Source organism: Aythya ferina (genome assembly GCF_964211825.1).
Source record: "Aythya ferina genome assembly, chromosome: 26".
In the NCBI taxonomy this organism is placed as follows: domain Eukaryota; kingdom Metazoa; phylum Chordata; class Aves; order Anseriformes; family Anatidae; genus Aythya; species Aythya ferina.
The window spans coordinates 1,025,378-1,046,305 of NC_140324.1; the positions used below are offsets into that span (position 1 = coordinate 1,025,378).

Sequence of the window (20,928 nt, forward strand, 5' to 3'; positions counted from 1 at the left end):
CTTCATATTGTGCTTGTGGAACCAGTACAACTATTGGGAAGTAAAAGTTCCTGTTTTTCTACTGTCACCACCAGAAAGGACTTCCAGCTTCAACAGTTACATCTGTTCACTTTGTCCTCATTGATTTTGTTAATAATCTGCTCTGTACTGGCATGGGAATGGAGTAGGCCAGGAAAGAAAGGTATGCTGATGTGTTTGCACCATCCCCCTTGAGTTCATTTATATGGGACATGGGATGAGTGGATGTACACATTTGCACAGATTTATATACTCTTGAGCCCTTCTGCTCTTTGGGCTTCTCCCAGACATGCATGACAGGCTGGGCTAGAAGGGTCATCACAAGGACATCTTGTGCTTTTGTGATCCTTGTGTATACACAGGAAGAGCCCACCCGAGTTAAAAATGATCTGGGAAACAAGCATGTAAACATGGCAACTTTCCATTCCACTGCCTCTGGGTCAGATGAGGAGGGGTACTGACTGCAGTCAGCAGTGGGTGGATACATACACATTCATACCCATCAGACAAGACAGATGCCCACTTATCTCACTGCTGGATCCTCTGCTTTCTCTAGGGGAAAGTGGATGCTTTATGGAGTTCAGTCAGCCCTTTAGTGCACACACATCTCCCTTACCACTACGCTCAGATAGCTGGCAATGTCCTGTTTGTTAAATACAGAAAAATGTCAGGCTGAGAGGCAGGAAGACGCTTTCTCCTGAAACCATCTTTCCTTTCAGTGGTTTCCTGTACTCAGCTATCAGGGGATGGCAGTGTGGTGGTGGGGTGGTTTAGGTGGACAGCTGTCCCTCAGGCATACTGCAGCACATCAACCCGCCTCACCTAGAAGAAAGAAGATTCTCCTCCTAAGTCAGTGCGTGCAGTGTAATGACTTCTAGTAAGGCTTACAAAAAATACGCGTGTACTAAATCCCCAGTGACAGAGGAGTCTGGGGGCAGAGACTGCAGCTTGGCTTTCAGCTGCAGCCCTTGGGGTCCAGCAGCAACCAACGTATTAGGCAGAGGCAAAAGATCTTTTCCCATGAGACTAATCTGATGGAAACTGAGCTGTGGCCAACATTTGTGGACATGGCATGACCTCCTCTGTCCTCTCAAAGGGAAGCAAGGTGAAAAGCTCACAGGGAACGTGCAAAAGTGCCCTTCATTACAAGCAGGACAGAAAAGCGATGTGGGCAGCAGAGGAACGGCCCCATGGCCCTTTGCAGCCCCAGTCCTCCATCCCCTGGGAACAGATAGTAAAGCAGGAAGGCTCTCTACCCCGTATTTACACTGGCGAGATTTAACTCCGTACTGGAAACGGCACTGCTCATCTGCATCGTAGGCCTGTCCTGGAGCCACTGTTGGGTAGATAAAGTCTTGCTTGGGAGGAGCGTTGTTCAGACATAATCCCATCCCAGAGCTAGAAAAAAGAGACAAGAATCAGAGTGTGGAAAGGCTTTTGGGAAAGCGTAGTGGTGGAGGACCAGCAGCATGCCTGGCTCTGAGCTCTCATACTGTTTTGGGGGATAATTTTACTGGCTTCCAGTAAGAAAAACTCTGGGCATAATCAGTGCTGAGAAAGTGCTCTAAAATCTTTCTGTCTGCATCCTCAGGGCTGGGCTTTGGGAAGCACATTCAGCACACGCGACTCTAGAAGGTTTAATCTGAAGGTTTGCAGGCTATTGCCAGCCACCGGCTGTTCTGCCTGATCCAGGTCTGGCAGATCACATGTGGCAGCAGGCAGGTGGGTGCGAGCCAGGACTCCACACTGCTTGCAGAGGCTGGGGGACTGTGGAGCCATTGCTCTCCCACCATACAGCTGTGGATCCTTGGCTGAGAGAGGCTGGAGGTGCTGAGCATGGAGAGCCCCTGCTCTCCAAGCCCATCCTGCATGCCAGAGCTTTATAGGAATGTCCAAATTTTGCAAGAAAAACGCCTTCCCCCCCCCCCTTTCCTCACTGTTCTAAGCGTCCCTTAAATCATGGCCCCTATCACCACTCCCCCGGCCCCAAGTCCCAGGGTCTCGCACACACCACAGTCCAGGCACAGAGGAGACTCCCCGGGCCGTGCTGTTGCGTGGGGGCGGTGAGAGTGAACCGCAGAGGAGGCCGCCATGAACTTGCCGTCCGCTGGTGGCCCCGCCGAGACCTCAGGGTTACCCAAGGACAACAGCCTCAGCCACAACGCTTTCCCGGCGCTCTCCGTGCAACACGTCTTGCCGTGCATCCAGGGGTCAAAGGCGAGGAGGGCAGGTTTTGCTGCAGCCAAACATGAGCCGCTGGATGTGGAATTTGGTGATAAGCTGCACTGCTCCGGCCAAGCCTTCCAGGACAGAGGGGCATAAAGCAGCCCCTTGGGAAGGTCTGCCGTTGTTGCCCCTCTCGTGTTACAACAGCAATGTCTCAGCTTTGGTCTGTGTCAATAAGGGTTTGGTATTCAGACATCCCTGCGTCTGCTCCTGTCACAATGACCCTACACACTGGCTTCTTCCAATTGTAATGAAAGTTCTGTCTAGTCCTTCTGTTACATAGTGCCTGTGTCCTCCCAGAAACCTCAGCAAAACTGACCCTGACTGCTTGTTTTTTGATGGAAACCCTGGGGGCTGCCTGAACTTTTGACAGAGATCAGGGTTGCAGAGGTGTGACCCAGACAAGGTGGCAACATCACAACCTTGGGACTTAGGAGCCTAAATTCCCTCTCCTGAATCCTGAACGTGCTTTGGAAAAAAATAAAAAAAAAAACTTAAGTGCCTTGTTCACCTTGAAACTCTCCTTCTCAGTGTCTGGAGAAGCTGCACACACATTGCAGAACCAGTCCTGTCTCCAGATCCTCCTTCCCCACCTTCCCTTTGATTTCTGGCTGAACTTCAGAAATGTCCAAATGCCTCCAGAAGCTACTGATTTATTTGTAAAGTTTCTGGAAGTAGGGAACCTAAATAAAGGTCTCACAGCTGCACTGTAAATAGGGTTAGTATTGTTAGCAGAAAAGTCTAAGGGAAGGAAAGAAAGCACATGCCTCTTGGGATGGGATTAGGTGCTGGGAGACAAGACAGAAGGTGCATGGGCTGTGTGCTTTGGGGGCTTTTCTTTTGCTTTACCCACTCCTCACAAGGGACAGTGAAAGGCTGGAGATGTGTACTGGTTGTGAAGTGGAAGGAAGGGCAAGGTGAGATGGATTCCTTACTCCAGGAAGCTGGTGATATAATCCCTGCTGCACGTAGACCATACAAATGGGTTGGTCTTCATGGTGATGTGAGCAGCCATCAGTTTGGCTGTTTCTTGCCCACGGGAGCCACAGCTGTTGCCGACCCCATCATGATTCATACCAAACCTAGAAAACATCACCAAGGCATTAGAGAGATGATAAGTTACTGCATTTTCAACACATCAGGATCATCCACAAGGAGGATTTTACAACTCCCCATGGCAGGAACAGACCAACAGGAACCTTTCTCCATGATGGCCACCCTCAGGGACTCTTCCGGCACAGTACTCACGTGTGGCCAATCTCGTGGGCAATGGTGAAGGCTGTGGCCAGCCCAATGTCCTCATTGATGCTGCAGCTTCGTTCTCGTTCGCACATCCCACCCACAGGGGCCAGGCCTAGGAAAGCCAGATGGAAAAGTCCCATAGGGCCAGCACAAAGTATCTGTTGCACTGGGGGACTAAATGATGCACTTCATGCTCACTAACACCAAACACAGCATAACAAGTTTCTTCATACTGGTTTCACTGGTCTTTGGGATCAAGCCATGGGTATTACGGACTGTGGGTACATGGTCACTCAGCATTGACAATAGTTCGGAGAACAGGCTCCAAAATGCTAAAGATGGGTCAAAACCCACTGAATTTCATATCCAAACCTCTGTCTGTGTGCAGAGGAAGAGCAGTCCTTGTCACAGAACCAGCACTGTTGGTGGGGGAACAGGGGACAGTTTTGCCAGGAACCTGGGATCAGCCACACCAGCACTTGGGCATCCAAACCCTGTCGGAGAAGCCTGGACAACTGCGTAACCTGGGATACAGCCTGAGCATCTGCATTTAGTTGTGGCTGACACCCACCACAATCAGAAATCCACCTTAACTCCACCTGGAGGGCTGGACAAGGAGGGTTGGGATTGTGGCAGTGAATTCCCCTGACCCCCTGCCCATACCCTGTCCCACTACCACAGGCTGTGCCCCACTGCTCAGGGCTGGGGAAGAGACAGTCTCCATTACAGGAATGGGTTGAGCTGTCACAGCCCCTCCAGCTTCCACCTCTCCCAGGTACCACAGCCACACCAGGTCAGAGATCCACCAACTTTTCCTTTTTAACTGCAGTGATTCACAGCAATAATCCCTCCCTGGCTGCTTAGTCTAGACCAGGGCAAGACAAATTAGGAGCTACAGCCAGAGAGAGCTGCAGGGTTTGTCTGTGTCTAGCAGCTTAAATAAAGAACTCCCTTTATAGTCATCACAAAGAAGTCTTATTTCTCTCTGCTAAGCCAGGAATACTCCACTAGGCTATGGACCAGCCCTAGATGCGAGTGGTTCTTAATCATCAGGCTGGACCTGACCCAGGGATATAATGGAGAAGCGTTCCAGAGCCCATCCGTTCTCCGGGTTGCTGCTTTTAGTGTTTACAGAAGAGAGAAGGCTACATGTCCTAGCAGGCTGGAAACTGTGTGCCTGTTCCTTACTCTGCTGCTGGCGCTTGTGGTAGCACTGGGCGAGTGCTTCCCCTTCTCCTGCTCATTAGAAAATGTGGGTGGCACAGCCCTCCCTCACCACACTCCTGAAGATATACATGCTGGTGAGAAGTGCTGCCGAAGGGACAGCCCTCATCACTGCATGAGAGTCTGACAGCAAAACGCTACCTACCCAGTGTGCCGCAGGGCTTATTCTTGTAGATGCAAATGTCGTATCTGCAAAGAGAAGGAGAAGACAGCATTAAGAGCATATACAGTTTTGGCAACCCCAAAATCTTTTGCAAACACTTCTCAGTTTTACTATTGCTTTCACATACAAATCAGCAGACATGGCTCACATGATGCTTCTGGAATAGAAAGTACAGACTGTAACAGGTAAGAGATGCCTCTGATCCATATTTTGCAATGCTCACTTTCCCCAGGCTGAGACGCACTGTGTTTTTTTAAGGATCCTGCGTATTCGTCACTTAACTACAGAGCAGCGCTGGATGGGGTCAGAGGTTCGTTTTTGATGAAATGTAGTGAGCCAGCAGGGACAACACCATTCCAGCCTTGAAGCTCTGTGGGTTTGGCTGGATGGTCCAGCACTGCTCACGAGCATCCAGCACACTCCTGTGAGCCAGCCACTTCTCTTCGGGGAGGCATCAGGCTCACAGAACTGCCCCAGATGATGTGGACAGGGCCAGCCTCATGTCTGTAGACTTAGGTCTGTTAAAGTAAATTGTATCAATCAAATATGTAGTTTTGATTTTATTTTTTAAAACAAGAAAAAATTCAATTTGAAAATGTTTCATTTCACAATTCACTTTAGTTTCATTAAAATGCTAAAGTGATTTTTTACATTTTTTTTTCAGTTTAGATCTTTACTGAGAATTTTCCAAACAAATTCAATATGGCTTGATTCAAGATGACTCTTCCCTCTGTCCCTGGCCTCCACTTCTAGCCATTGCATCAAGGAATTGACTGTTTGCACATCATTAGCTGCGTACAAGGAAAAGCTAAATGAGGACAGCAAAGTAAAACCTCTTCCAAACCAAAATGCAGTACCCTTGCAAAAGGACACTGGCAGCATCTTCAGAAGATACCCGTTTGGGCCAGAGGGTGAATATTATTATTTAACTGTGGATATGAGCTGCATGCTCTCCCTGCCTTTGTTTACATACCTTCTCCATGTCCTGCCCTGTCCTCAGACTCAAACATTTGGGTCTTTGTAAAGCCTTGGTTGAAAGAGGCAACGTTATGCTCAAATCCACATGGAGTCAGCAGGCAGGGGAGCCAGTGGCAGCAGTTGGGTTGCTGGCATTGCTCCTTGACCACGAGGTGCATTTCAACCTGAGCATGAGCTGGGCTTGGGACAGCAAGGCTGCTGATGGTGGTGTGGGCCTGGGGGACTCCTGCAGGAGCAGCAGGACCTTCTGACACCACTCACCCCAGTGGACCCACGGGGCCAAAAGCAGGGAAGAAGCAAGCTGACAGCACATGACATATTAAGTGCAACATGTTCCTGATGATGGCTCGTGTCCCTTTGGTCCCTGGTGCTCTCTGGAAGTGTCCAAACCTTTCACCCCAGCAGGAAACTGAGTGAGTGAAAAACATTTGTTGCTTTCTTTCAGGCGGATACGTGAAAGCCTTCCGAGGCTCTGATTTGACACGTCTCCGCAAGAGAAAAAAGCCTGCAGCTCAGCAAGATGTTATCAGGAGACAGGAATTTATTAGTGATGGGGCCGGATGTGCTGGTGTTGTCCAAGCAGCCAGGCAGCGAGTTGCTGAGGGTTAGCTCAAACATCTGGTGCAAGGCTGAAGAATTCGGAGTCGGCATTCGCGTTCTGCACGTGTGGAGGAAAAGCAGAGGCTGCAGCCCTGGAAGGGTGAGGATGGGGCCAAGAAGGCCCTTCATATGCTCCCCCCTGGTGCTGCAAGGCTCTCAAGGGCTCCCTGGGACGCACACAGCTCCTGCTGACACTGGGAACCAGAATGTGAGCATAGCACCAGCAAAAACAGCTGCTGCTTGGAGGCTCCCCTCTTCAGCACTTCCATTGTATGGTTTTCCTTCATTACTTTGAGAAGAAAAAGATAGTGCAACCAAATATTGCCTCTGGGGTTCTTCCTCAGGCTGCTGCCCCTCTGCCCAAGCAGCATTTATGTGGCCACTGGCTCTGGTGCCCAGGGTGCAGCTGGTGTCCAGGTGCTGAGAGCTGGCTTCCTGGCACCTTCCATCCTCCCAGCCATCCCCTCCATGTGCTTCATCCTTCCAGCTTTCTCTTCATCATCCTCTGCCCTTCCAGCCATCCCTCTGCACCCTCTGCTGTTCCAGACTCAAGCATCTATCTATTCTGACAGGAATTATTTGTCCTGCATGTGCAGTTTCAGATGCCTTCATCCAGCTCAGGAGGTCTAATCCAACAGCCAGCTTAATCTGCTGCCCTAGACTGTTGGCACAGGAGTGGAGAGAGACAAGATTCTCCAGGACAGGACTGCTCTTCTCCCAAGGAAGATGGGATTAACTCACTTCAACAGTGATCTATCAGCTACCAAGGAGAGAGCTCAGCCCTACACACAGGCACCTAAAATGAGGTGAGGCAGATCCAGTACTGGCTGCAGATATTCCATCATTGTTGTGATGCTCAGGTCTCACTTATATCCTCTTCTCCATTCGTCACAGTGGAGGCAGATCAGGCTCTCTGTCTCAGCAGGATGCTTGATGTCCAAAGGCTCTGGGGTGGGTTCCCACGCACACCAAACACTGCTGTAGATTGTGCTCCATGGCATTTGCTGGTGCACAAATACCTGTGGCTGCAAACTAAGCTCCTTGAGAGCACAAGGAAGATGGAGGGAAGACAAAGGAGGAGGAGGATGGTTATCTGAACTGCAGCAATCTGTATCGCTGCAAGGGAACTGGCGCATGGCCGGTCTGAGGAACAGCCACTGCCAGGCCAGCTTGTGGGCAAGCATATGAGAGGGAAACTTTGGATGAACTGCTTGGACAGAAGCCAGCTGTACAGAAGACACCCCCCATGAGTGCTGCCAAGGCTGGGATCAGACTTACCTGGTGATCAGCACTGCAGTGTCATGGTTGGCTATGCCATTCTCGGGGATAGCATTCCCGTTGCCATTCCTGTTCACAATGGATTTCTGCCACTTGCAGAAGCTGTCCAGGGATTTTCCAGCATGGTGGTTAATCTCCAGTGTGGGCTGGAATGGAAGCAATACAACAGCATGTTCCCAGAGAAGCTCTGATATGAAGGCACTGATGACTTCCATGTCAGCACAGCACTGAAATCAGTCCAGATGCCCTCGGCCTTTAACAGAGGCCATGAGGAAGCAAGATTTTAGGGGGGACTAAAGCTCCTTAAACCTCCCTAAAGCTACCTTATCATAAAACCAGCCCTCAGACACCCAGAGGTTCCCAGCCCAAAGCCTAAAACCAGGCCCCAGCTGCCTTTGGGAGGGTATGGTGTACCCAGCAGACTGCACTGGGGGGACCTCCTGGGGGTGCCATCCAGGAAGAACACATAGTCCCGCAAAGGGAGTGCAGCAGCATGATGGAAGCAGCTTGGCAAAGCCCACCTTACCTGATCCTCAGTGAGGAGAATCAGCCGGGTCACCAGGATATTGACAATATTGCCCAGACTCGAGTCCTGGAAAAGTTTGGCAACCTGACCTCCAAGAAACAAGAAAAGACGAGTCTTAAAAATGAGCTCACTAGCTGAGTGGCGGTGCAGTCAGCTGTGAGCAGGCACATGTTGGGCACCCGCCAGAAGCAAACAGCGCTGATCGTCTGCATGAGTTGTAGGTCTAAACACAATCCCTTTTAGGAAGTAGAAACAGAATGAGATACCATGTTACTATTTGAACAGCAAAACTTTCTAAACCACATTCAGACCGTGGTGTTTCCTTCTGGGAAGCCTGCAACAATGAAGGTGGGAACCCGCAGCACCTGCTCCTTGTCCATAGCTCAGGTGAGGAAGCCCTGTGGTTCTGGTATTATGCAGGTATGGGGATGAAGCTTTGCTGATTGCCCATCAGCAGGGAACCAGACAGCACACGGTGGGTGTTTTACAGCAGATGAAACAGTTAGAAACTGTATTGTTTTAAAATCTGGCATCTGCTTTAGAAATGCAAACTGAGGAAGCCATGAAAAGAGATCCTGCAGAGGACAGGACAAAGAACCATCACAGAGGAGCTTTCATAGGTTTGATGGATAACCTCTAAGCCTATCTCACCTCACAGGAGGACTCACAGCATGACATTATTCAGGCTGTTAATGCATCTAGCCTGGTATCCTGTTGCCAGCAATGACCCAAACGTGATGCTGCAGAGGAAGCTCCTCTGCAGTAACCCAGAGACATAGGCAGTGCTGTATGGAAGAACAGGGGGTATTTCTCCTTACCCTTCATGCTGATCAGACCCCAAGCGTGAGAGCTGACTGTCCTTATGGTTTCCCATGTTTCTCAGTTTGGCTGGCCCCATTTGCAACGCTAATTTGAGATGAGAGATGCTGTTCAAAGAAAGGGCTTTGTTCTCCCAGTCCAGATCTGGCTTGTAGCATGGTCAGACAGGCCAGAGTTTACCACTCCTGAGGTGCCTCCCCCTGTACAACAGAGTCCCTGTAAGCTTTGGAGAATCACTGCTCTGGAGCAGTGGCAGCATGTCAGGATTGCTGCCCAGGAAGAAGCCACTGCAATCCTGAAACAGATAGATCTTATTTCCACACTGTTCTCCCTTCATCCTACTTGTCTTGCAGGAAAAGCATGTGGTACCCTTTGCCAAACCAAGACATTTGGGGTTCAGAACAGGATTTATTCCAGATTGCTCTGTGCTGATGGGTATATGAGCCCCTGAGGTCTCTCAAGGTTCATGATGTGGTTATAACACTTACAATATTCATGATGGCCAGGATGTACTGCTCTATGTCCCGCCGGCCGTGGTACCCCACCATCATTTTGTCAGCCACCACCAGGGTCTCCACGTAGCGCTCCGTGCTGACGGATCTCTTCAGGGGCAGCTGGCCTCGCTGGCTGTGGTTGCCTGATGGCTTCAGCGGGGAGGGCTTCAGTGTCCGCAGCCACCAGTGCCTCCCTTTCCAGGGCTTCTCATCTGAGGAAGGAAAGAGATTTTTCTGTTACCTTCCAGCAGTGTTTCAGCAGCATATAGAGGTGAGAGGTGGACACTATTAAGCTCAGTTTCAGTGCTGAGAAGGAAAGGCATTACAAGGCTTATTATAGCTTATAATTATTATTAATAGACACACTAGACCCAGCAAACACACCCAGTCCTGGTCCCAGTTTGATGAGCTCTTCCTACTGCAGACCAGGGCCATGCCCACTGGTATCCTGCTGCCTGTGTGCCACATGGGAAAGTGTGTGCCCATCCTGCTGCTGCAGGCCAGCACCACCACCTCCACCATGTGCTTTGCTGCCTCTGCACTGCAAGGCCCTGTCCTCAACTCGTTCATAGGGAAGAACCTGTGGATTTAGATACTACACAGACATAATCTGACAATAAAGCCATTGCAGATCATTTCCTCTTTCCTTTTCCTGCCAGAATCTGAATTTAGGACTTGGCTTTTCCTCCACAGACACAGCTGCAACCTTCAAAGCAGCAGCAGGCTTGTAGGACTTCACTCCAGGCTTCAAGTGCTATCAAACTGACTGTAGAGATGTTCCCAGCAGGGCCAACAGCTCTGGCCCCATGGCCTGGCTCCTGCTGTAGGGCAGGAGAGCTGTCTGGGAAGGTTACAACAACTGCTGCTGCCCTGTGGGGAGGCTGAATCAGCATCCTCTGCTCTGATGCTGATCAGATACCCAGTGAGACTGGGAAGATGGACACATCACAGCTCCAGCCCTTTGGGATGATCAGAAGGAAGAACCCGTGGTGTGCACTGAGCTGGTTGTGACTGGTCCAACCCACGGGGCAAGGGAACAGGTGTCCTTGCTGGGTTCAGTTGTGCTGTGCTTGTCAGAGAACTGTACTTAGCCTGTGGCTCCTATTGCACGGTCTTTCCTTTCCAAGAAGCAACTGGAAACAGGCTGACTTTTGTCTGGAAGCTGGAGAATGTGGCAGAGTCAGGAGAAGGGGAGTCTGTTGGCACAGTGTAACTGGGAGCTGGGACAGGAAGAGCTGGGTCAGGGAAGCTCAGGTTGTCTCCAGACACGCTGGCACATCTGGGGACACTGCTTGCTGCTCTGCTCAGAGCAAGCTGGTCATGCCCTGGTGTTTGCAGAGACTCCATCCCTTCCAGCAGTGACTCCTCATCTGGTCAAGCATCAGCACTGGGACACTGGATGAACAACTCAGGGGACACACAAACCTGCTATGAGCAACTGGGAACAGCTCTGGTTCTGCAGTCTTGTACTCTAACCCTGTAAAAAGCTAGCTGACCCATGTGCAGAGCCAGAGGAAGCCTCTGTAAACCGAGGGAACAGTATCATGTATACACGCAACATTTGGATAGACAGAGAAACTTCGTACATTCACAGGGGCAAGCGATTTCACCCAGGCTCCGGGACACAGACAGATTTCTGGCAAGGACAAGAAGGGCACAGGCGTGTGGGAAAGAAGCTGAGCATGCGTGAACTATGATTTCTCAATACCTTTGAAATTGGCCAAAACCGGGAGGATTTTTGTCAGAACAATAAGAGAGAATTTTTTCTCTATTCCACCCTCTATTTACAAATCTAAAGGCCCTGCTGTGAAGAAGAGGGTATAAGAGCTTTCCAAAGACCAGGCCACCAGAAATGCTTTGCATGGGTAGAAGTAAATACATAAATAAAACTTTCTTAAATGCAAGAGAAGAATTTTTTTTTTTTTTTTGCCATAGAGGGTAGTATGGACTTTCACAGTCCCATCTATTGGAACTTTCCCAGCCTGCACTGGGATGGACTGAAGATGTGTTGGTGGGCACAGATACCTAGCACGCCGCAGGCTGCATCCATGTGTGGGTACTGGAGAGACGATCGCTTGTACACAACGTGGGGGCTGCCCTTGCCCTCATTCCCTGTGCTGACGTTGGCTCCCGGGCTCAGCGGTTCAATGAAATATTCTTCCTCATCTGCGACTATCACCCCATGCTGTGAAAGGAAAGAGAAGGAAAAGAATAAAACAAGTAGGGAGAGAAATGGGAGACATACTGCTATTTTCTGAAAATGAAATTTCTGATGATTAGCCACTGTATTTCTGGGGACTGACAAACAGCTTAGAGCATGTGCAGGAATCCTTCCTTTATACACAAACACTGAATCATATGAAGCTATGGACCAGAGCAAACTGAGCCAGCTGCCCATGGATGCCGTGCGGCTTCTCTGCTCATTAGAGTCCTCTGAAAATCACAGTATTTCCTTGCAAAATTAAGTTGTTTCCTATTCCATGACACGCCTTGATCTAACTGAGAGCTGTCTGTGGGATCCTAAGTATCGTATCTTTAAATATCATCATAACTTAGCATTCAGATCTACTTCCTGTGCTTTTCAACCTCACCAAAGAGCCCTTGGAAGCAGCTCAGGAGCTTTACCACCAGCTAAGAAACTGAGGCATAGAGCTGCAGAGGACTGCAAATGTTCAGAGGCTTTTGAGAAACATATCAAATCCTCACGACCTAAAATCTCATTTTCAGGGTCAGAACCTTTCTCTGCAGCCTAAAATCTGGTTTGTTCTTCTCAACCAGCACTGCCCTTTTTACACCCCAACGAGCCATTTCAACCAGATGATCTTGTTTCTGCTCCCATTTTGTTGATTTAGCTATTCACATATTTTGTTGTCGTTCTCCCTTGTTTTATTCTGTGACCAAAAGAATCTGGGCTGCAAGCCCAGACTTTGCCCTGTGCAAATGCACCTCCTCGTGAGACCATGACGATTGGCAGGAGAGGGAAATAGCAGGATGAGCAGTCCAATTCACCAGCTGCTTGCAACACATCTCCTTTGTGGCTGGTCCTATCCTTTCCTATCCTTGCAGCAAGCTTTGCCTCTGGGTAAAAGGTGTGTTCTAGATACCAAGAACCAAGACGGTTCTATCAGCTGAACTTCACCAGTGAGCAACTGACACACAGAAACTGCCTGACTTTGCTCAGGCAGGCCAAGAAGGATCCCAAAGGTCTGAGACTCACATCACCTGGCTGTCCTCCCGCTTCTTGTGCGCAAGCATAGCTCTGGGTGGAGAGCCCCCCCGATCCTGCCATCCACTCTGCACTTATGCTGCCCATTGGATGTCGCAGCCTTTCTACACAACAGCAACAAGAGCCCTGATCTACCAGGGAGGGGCATGGGGAAGCAGGTCTCTGTAAAACATCTTGAGGTCCTTGTGTGGAAGGAACCATCTATGTAACAGTGTTACTGCTGGGCAAGCAGGGGAGAACCTCTCTGGGGTGGATGCTGCCTCCGTAAGAGGTCTCTCCCCACCTCCCTACCCGCTACAAAAGCTGAATCGGGGCAGTGTGCACGCAGCGAAGTCCCCATCTCCAGAGTGCCGGGGGATTTCCTCCTGCACCAGGCTCTGTTGCTCTTGGCTCCGCTCCACCTTTTCAAACACAAGCGAGGTACTGTGAGGTTAGCCTGGCGAGGGCTCCGGCGGAAAGCCGAGTGTCGGCCTGCGAAGCCAGCTGGCTGCCGGCTTTGCGGGACGGGGAGAAGGAGGTCACCGCCGGCTTGGGGCAGAGTAGCAGGAGGGGAAAGCACGTCCTGCTTGAAAACCATACACTTCTAGAAAAGGGCCCTTCCCAGCTCAAACCTGGAGCCTCTGAGGAGCACACAAGAGGCAGGAGGCTCCACAACCTGCCTGATATCCTGTGGGAACGAAGCTCTGCCGTCACAGAAGTCTGAAAACTCCCCCACCACTGAGCCCAAAACCCAAGCGCTGAGGTCTGGGTGGTGGACGTGACACATACGTATTGAAAGGGGGTGGCAAAAAGCCCTGAGAGAGATCTCTGTGGTTTGTGGGGGAGCTAAGCTGGATATCCTGTCTGTGATTCACCCAGGTCATCTGCAGAGCAAGGATGGTTTATCCTATTAACTTATAACCACACTTAGGAAAGACACAGCTTCATACTGCAGCTCAGCTCTTCCACCTCCTCTTACACACTTTAACAGCTTGACGTCAGCCTCAGCAGTGGGGCCATCTGCCGAGCTCCAAACATCTCATGTTCCCGCTGATTTCAGGAGGGCAATTCAGACGAAAGCAGAGTTTCAGCATAGACACAAAGGGCTGAAAACCCAGCCTTTAAAGCGGCCTTTGATGAGCTCTGACGCAAGAGGTAAGACAGGGACATTTCTCTCCTAAGGCTGTTTATGCCTAGCTGCAATTTTGTTGATGGGAGGACACGAGTCCTTGGGCTCTTGTGCAGCCAGTGGGCTGAAACACAGCTCTGCTTAACTCAGGGCTTCCAGCTCCTGGCCAGGCAAGAGCTTCTCAGGCTGCTCCTGCAGGCTCCAGCTGCTTCATGTTGGGCCCTGCTGGCAGCTCGCAGCTCTGCATGTTTTGGAAAATGGGCCATTTTGCCCTTCACTTCCGACAAGTTAAGCCTGGGTGACTTCTATCCTGCTCAAGCTGAAGTGCAGCCGCGTGGGTTGCTGCCGGCTGTGTGCCAGGCCAGCTGCGCAGCAGACGTGGAGGGTGGACGATGTCTGACAGCGCGTGGCCAGGTATCGGCAGCCTAAAGCTGGTGTGTCCTAAGGTGCGTTGCATTTGAAAACAAAGCGGTTTGCAGAGATATGCCTTGCAGATGCAGAAATTGTAAAGGGATGTGGGGAGTAGAAGGGAAGGAGGATAGCTTGAGGCTTGTTACCCGTTCTCGTGCCTTTGTGTTTGACACTTCTCTGGAGTCTTCCCCTTCCCTCTCCTCCACGCACAGGTCACCCCATAACCAGCACTAGCCCCAGCCTGCGTCCATGTAACACCACATTACGCAGCTCCCTTTGCATCATCTGGAGTTAGTCTGTGCAGATGTGGGTTGCAGTGTCCAGTCCCCTGCTGACAGGTGTCAGCACATACCTGACCTCACGTCCCCTGAGACCCTCTTCTGTCCTGGCCTGTCCCCTGCTAAGCAGACCTGGTGCCTGCCTGAAGGGGCGCAGGCTGGAGGATGGCAGGAATGGAGCCAGGAGTGCTCATCTGCTTATAATCAGCCAGAGCTCTGCACAGGTCTGCTCAGGTGGCAGGTACAGACCCCACTGCCAACTCCAGCCTCACCTTGGCCAAATTCCTGAGTCTGTTGTCCTCACTAAGCCTGAAGACCCCCCTCCTTGCTGATTCCTGTAGCTCGCCACAGCAAGAGGACAGAGTTCAGGAAAAGGAGAGGTTGCTGGATGACCTCCTGTATCTCTTTGTGCCTGGCTGCTTTTTCCTCCAGACAACCCCTGGTATCTCTCCAGAGCAAAACAGTCTGTGGACTAAAATATCCCAGTGCAAGTGCTGCCAGGTCATTGCTTGCCCTGGACTTGGTGCCCTCTGAAGCACGAGGTAGGCTAAAGCTGGCTATCCTTTCTGGACCAGCATTGTCCAGCTCACCCTTCAGCTCTTCTTTTCTGAACATCAATAAATCATCCAGGACTTCAGCAGAGGTCCTAAATCTAAACAAAAGGCTAACTTCGGAACCAAGACTTTATGCAGCTCTGAGTTTTGGCTGTGAGATGGAAACATTAGACTCTCTGATATAATGAGTCAGATTCTCATTTCTGTTAATAACCCACAGCACTGTTTTGGCAATGTAATATAACAATAAATCAATGTGAATTTATTCCTGTTTGGAAGCTCTTCCACACTGCTAAGAGGTGGGGCTGTAGCATAAATATAAATTTGGCCTACGGAGTCTTTTTCTACATGTTACTCCTCCAAGAGAGCCATCATCCTTGGGATTCACTAACGGGGTATGTTTGCTCCATCCCTCCATCTGGCAGGTCTTGAAATGCTCTTTGTGAGCCAGAAATATCAGAAAATCACAGAAAAATAAGGATGGAAGTCCTTAACCTATTCCCAGTGCTGAAAGAGCTAATGAATCATACCTGGAGTATTTTTGAGAGGTATTTGTCTGGCCTGCTCTCAAAGATCTCCAACGATGCTGGGGCCATGCACTCTTCAAGCAACCTAGTCGCAGCTATCCTTAGCACTAATGTCTACCGTTGAGCTTTCCTGCTGATATTTAAGACCATGATGTCTAGTCCTAGCTGTTGGGAACATGCAGAACAGATAATTTCCTCCCTCTCTGCAGCAGCCTTGCTGGTTCTGACGAATGCCATCTTGTCCCCTCCTGATGTTCTCTTTTTCATACTGAAAAACACTGACTAGCTTAGTTTTTCCCCAGAAAACATGTTTTCAGCTCCTGGAATCTGGACAGAAGTGACTAGGAACCCCAGGAATGTATCTGCAGTTACAAGGATCTGAATGCACTTTTGACGTTTTTGGTCATGCAGTGAAATTTCTGCCCTCCTGTGCTTCTTCCTCACTAACACATATGATATGTTTTATATCTTTTGCTGTTGCTGTTGGAAGTGGACTGGAGAGTTCTGTAAGAGCTAGAGTAATGGTCTAGAGCCTGGATTATCCCATTCCAGTTAAAATCAATGGAAAAACTCTCACTGACTTTGGTAGAAACTGGACTACAGTCCCAACATGGATCAGGAACTCCTATAAATGTAATGAGGGGACATGGCCTTCACCCTCAGCTGACTTTTGATGTCACTGTGCAATATTCTAGTTTGACACCAACAGGCCTTTCCCACCACCATGGATCCATCTGCTGGGACCCAAACCAGGTTGCATTTCTACGGCACAGATCAAAGAAGCTGCAATCTGCTCTGCTTTATAGGCAGCTTTCATTGTTAGTAGTGCCCTTGGCTGTGCAAAATTCAGGAACTCACCAGTCCGTTGCAGTTGCTGATGGCGACCTTTGAGTTCAGGTACTGATCCTGCAGGTGGCCCGCATAGTGGCAATCCTCGTGGAAATCATGTTGCCAGTCCACACCATCTCTCTTCCAGTATTCAACAGTGAAGTGCTCAGCCAGCAGGTTGGAGTGCAGTGTCAGGTTGAGAAGGAACTGGGTTCGATGGGCAGAGACTTTGTAGAAAACCTGCTGCTCAGATGGCTCGTAGGGCAAGGAGCCCAGACTGCGCCGAGGGCGTTGCTTCAGCTGGCTCCTCATGTCAAAGGTGAGAAAGTCCCCGTTTTGGTCCACTTGGATGGGGAACGCAATTTCATAGTGATCGAGGCTGGAGAGGAACTCCTCTGGGGAGGAAAAGCAAACACAGGAGGAGTGACATTCTGCAAACAGTCAGAGCAAAACAACCAGCAGCTTCAGCTAAGAGCCAGCTGTGCCTGAGCACCAGCGCGGTGACAGCCAGGGCAGGGCAGGCAGCATCCTGACCCAGGGAATCCTGCAACCCAGCCATCATGCTGCCAGCATTCCCAGCTCACTTCTGTGAGTAAGTGCACAGCTCACGCTGCCAACAAAATGCACATCAGCAGGTCACCAGCTCACTGCTCAGCCCCCTGCAACCCTCCAGCACTCATCTGCCCTGTGTGGACCTGGATTAGCCAGGTGGCTTCCTGCCAGCCTGACAGACTGACCGAGCTCACTTGTGACTGCTTGCAACAGACATCTCTGAAAGCAAAGATGGGCAGAAGGACAAGGGGCCTCTAACTACTGCACAATGAGGATATGCTACCTGTATTCCCTGTTCTGTTCAGGCTGCATGATCCTTGGGGTATTCTTGAAGGCCTTCAGCCTACAGAACTTAATATTCCTTTGCAGGTGACAAAGAGAACCAGACTGGTCCAAGGGGCTGTTCAAGACAGACAAATTCTGGCTCCAGACCTGGACTGTCCCTCACTGGCGGCTAGCAAATGTGACGCCCATCTACAAGAAGGGCCGGAGGGCAGACCCGGGAAACTACAGGCCTGTCAGTTTGACCTCAGTACCAGGGAAGCTCATGGAGCAGATCCTCTTGAGAGTCATCATGCAGCACTTGCAGGGCAAGCAGGCGATCAGGCCCAGTCAGCATGGGTTTATGAAAGGCAGATCCTGCTTGACGAACCTGATCTCCTTCTGTGACAAAGTGACGTGCTGGGTGGATGAGGGAAAGGCTGTGGATGTGGTCTACCTTGACTTCAGCAAGGCTTTTGACACCGTCTCCCACAGCATTCTCCTCAAGAAACTGGCTGCTCTTGGCTTGGACTGACGCACGCTTCGTTGGGTTAGAAACTGGCTGGATAGCCGGGCCCAAAGAGTCGTGGTAAATGGAGCCAAGTCCAGTTGGAGGCCAGTCACTAGTGGCGTCCCCCAGGGCTCGGTGCTGGGGCCGGTCCTCTTTAATATCTTCATCGATGATCTGGACGAGGGCATTGAGTGTACCCTCAAAGTTTGCAGATGACACCAAGTTAGGTGCGTGTGTCGATCTGCTTGAGGGTAGGAAAGCTCTGCAGGAGGATCTGGATAGGCTGGACCGATGGGCTGAGGTCAACTGCATGAAGTTCAACAAGGCCAAGTGCCGGGTCCTGCACCTGGGGTGCAATAACCCCAAGCAGAGCTACAGGCTGGGAGAGGAATGGTTGGAGAGCTGCCAGGCAGAGAAGGACCTGGGAGTGATGGTGGATAGTCGGCTGAATATGAGCCAGCAGTGTGCTCAGGTGGCCAAGAAGGCCAACGGCATCCTGGCCTGTATCAGAAACAGTGTGGCCAGCAGGGCTAGGGAGGTGATCGTCCCCCTGTACTCGGCTCTGGTGAGGCCCCACCTCGAGTACTGTGTTCAGTTTTGGGCCCCTTGCTACAAGAAGGACATGGAGGTGCTTGAGCGGGTCCAGAGAAGGGCGACGAAGCTGGTGAGGGGCCTTGAGAACAAGTCCTACGAGGAGCGGCTGAGGGAGCTGGGCTTGTTCAGCCTGGAGAAGAGAAGGCTCAGGGGTGACCTTATTGCTCTTTACAGATACCTTAAAGGAGGCTGTAGTGAGGTGGGGGTTGGCCTGTTCTCCCACGTGCCTGGTGACAGGACGAGGGGGAATGGGCTAAAGTTGAGCCAGGGGAGTTTTAGGTTAGATGTTAGGAAGAACTTCTTTACCGAAAGGGTTGTTAGGCATTGGAACAGGCTGCCCAGGGAAGTGGTGGAGTCACCATCCCTGGAAGTCTTTAAAAGAGGTTTAGATGTAGAGCTTAGGGATATGGTTTAGTGGGGACTGTTAGCGTTAGGTCAGAGGTTGGACTCGATGATCTTGAGGTCTCTTCCAACCTAGAAATTCTGTGATTCTGTGATTCTGTGATTCATCTCTCCATTTCCAGTGGGCAGAGGGACTCCAGCCTGTACAGAGCCATGCTCTGTGGTTTGGAGGGTTATTTCTGACTGGATATGTTCAGTAACAAAGCTAACACTAAGTTAACTTAAAGTCACTTAACGCATACCTGAACACAGAAGGGACAATTTCTCAGGAGATGACAGTCTTGCTAAGAAATTGTGGGATTCTTTAGAGTATCTGCAACTGCCACATGGACCTGTTTACCCTGCATTTTGATAACTTGCATAATATCAACCCTACACTAGCCTCTTGGGTCACACATTTATTAATGTCTTAGGTATGAGACATCCGTTAAAGAGGCAGCAAGACAATGTCTTTGCAATCAAAGTAACAAAAAGGTAACCAGAATTCCCCAGCTGTGCTAAAAAGGTAGCAAGAGAAGGAGTCAGACATCCCAACTCATCAGCCAGGCATCTGTCTATCGCCCCACCCTGCCTTCCCAGCTCACCAGCCTGGTGCTCTTTATACTATTGGTTTGGCTTAGCACCTCCTCTTGGGGTACTTGAGCTTTTGAGGCTGTCTCATACCACTTAGGAAATGTACTCTGACAAGGTCACTGTCCAAAACGTCTGACTGTGCTCGCAAAGCAACACAATGCTTTTGGCTGTCAAAGAAATTGGCACTCTGCAACCGCTACAGAAATCTCGTGTTTTATAAGCAAAATGTCACAGGGATTGTCAGAGTGGATCTGATCAGTGGTCTAGCCATCTCTGTGTGCCTCAGTACTGGAGGTTTTAGCAGAAGATGAAAAAAATAATAAAATACAGTGGACAGGACAGCTCCCCCCATCATATTGTTTTCTTCTTAACCCCAATGGCTGGAGGTTTGCTCATGGAGTTGGAGAGGATTTGCCCTCTTCATGCTGGAAGAATGTTGCTGTGCTTCCTGCATCCTATGCATAGCTGTTTCCTAAGCAAACAGGGGAGGCCAGGCTGCTCCAGGGTGGCTGCTTTTTGCCTGGCTCCACAGCACCCATCTTCAAAGCCTTCCCAGCCATCACAAATTTGGACTCCAAATTATACTCTCACCACATGGCAGCACTGGAAAGTTTCCTTTTCCTCTAGTGTGTTTCCCAGTGTGGGAGTTTGACCGAGTGGTTTCCTTGGCCACGACTAATGGGACAGTCCTTCCCACCAGCTGGGTTTAGGGGTTAGCTCCCAACCCTCCAAACCATAAGCACTTCTGGCACCTCTCCCTTGGCTCAACGAGCCAGAAGTAATTATTATTTTTTTTTAACTTCCTGTGCTCCAGCTTCCCCTGCATCACACCGCCTCGTGTGTGATGCAGCAGGGCAAACAAGTGTGACTACTTGCACTTAAGCAATGACTTCAGGCTTGGAAAAAATTGCTATCAGAAGTGTTTTGTTTTTCTTTTTTCCTTTCTGCAGTCCATGTGGGCTGCAAAATAGTGACTTGGAAGGAGGTTTGTGCACCCAGCATCTAGAAGAGGGCCTGGGACCCTGGGCGGCAGTCTCTGATCCTGACCTGCAAGATACATCCAGGAGGGAAGAGTGTCCAGGGCCTGGCGTCAGGCTGTGTGTGATAACCTGCTCTTGCTGCAGTGCAGGCCGCTGTGCATCCGCAGGGATGTCACCCTGGAAACCGAGGCACAGGAAGAGCAAGCTGAGAGTAGTGCCTTGCATCACACAAATGTTTTATGAATGGATCCTTTAGAGTAGGGATGCCAAAAATAAGGAAGATAAACTTTTAACACAAGGAAGAAGACAGTGTCTTCATCCAGCATTACAATCTGGCTCCTTCCTCTCCTCTAAAAAAGTAAGATTAGACAAGGCTCTAAGAGATTAGTATCTCTTTACTCCCTAAGCTTGTGTACTCATTTCATGTCCATCCAACAGCATCACAGATGTTCCCTAACTCCCTCATTTACTCATCCCTGCCTTGGTCATGCCACTCCCCCATACTACGGATCACACTAGGAGCTCCCAACATCAGTAACGGCACTATTTTGCCCT

At 50.2% G+C, this 20,928-nt stretch overlaps 1 protein-coding gene across 5 annotated transcripts in view; it reads right to left on the bottom strand.

Annotated features, from left to right (window-relative positions):
• Positions 1 to 20,928, bottom strand: part of ADAMTS10 (ADAM metallopeptidase with thrombospondin type 1 motif 10) — a 76,800-nt gene that overhangs the window by 20,343 nt on the left and 35,529 nt on the right. For all 5 annotated transcript variants that reach the window (XM_084498612.1, XM_084498608.1, XM_084498609.1 and 2 more), the window contains 9 exons: positions 16,531 to 16,895; positions 11,594 to 11,753; positions 9,563 to 9,780; positions 8,256 to 8,339; positions 7,730 to 7,875; positions 4,856 to 4,899; positions 3,493 to 3,598; positions 3,180 to 3,326; positions 1,275 to 1,416 (listed from right to left, as the gene is read on the bottom strand). In XM_084498612.1, the coding sequence (XP_084354738.1) occupies positions 1,275 to 1,416; positions 3,180 to 3,326; positions 3,493 to 3,598; positions 4,856 to 4,899; positions 7,730 to 7,875; positions 8,256 to 8,339; positions 9,563 to 9,780; positions 11,594 to 11,753; positions 16,531 to 16,895 (1,412 nt within the window). The remainder of the gene's footprint in view (positions 1 to 1,274; positions 1,417 to 3,179; positions 3,327 to 3,492; positions 3,599 to 4,855; positions 4,900 to 7,729; positions 7,876 to 8,255; positions 8,340 to 9,562; positions 9,781 to 11,593; positions 11,754 to 16,530; positions 16,896 to 20,928) is intronic.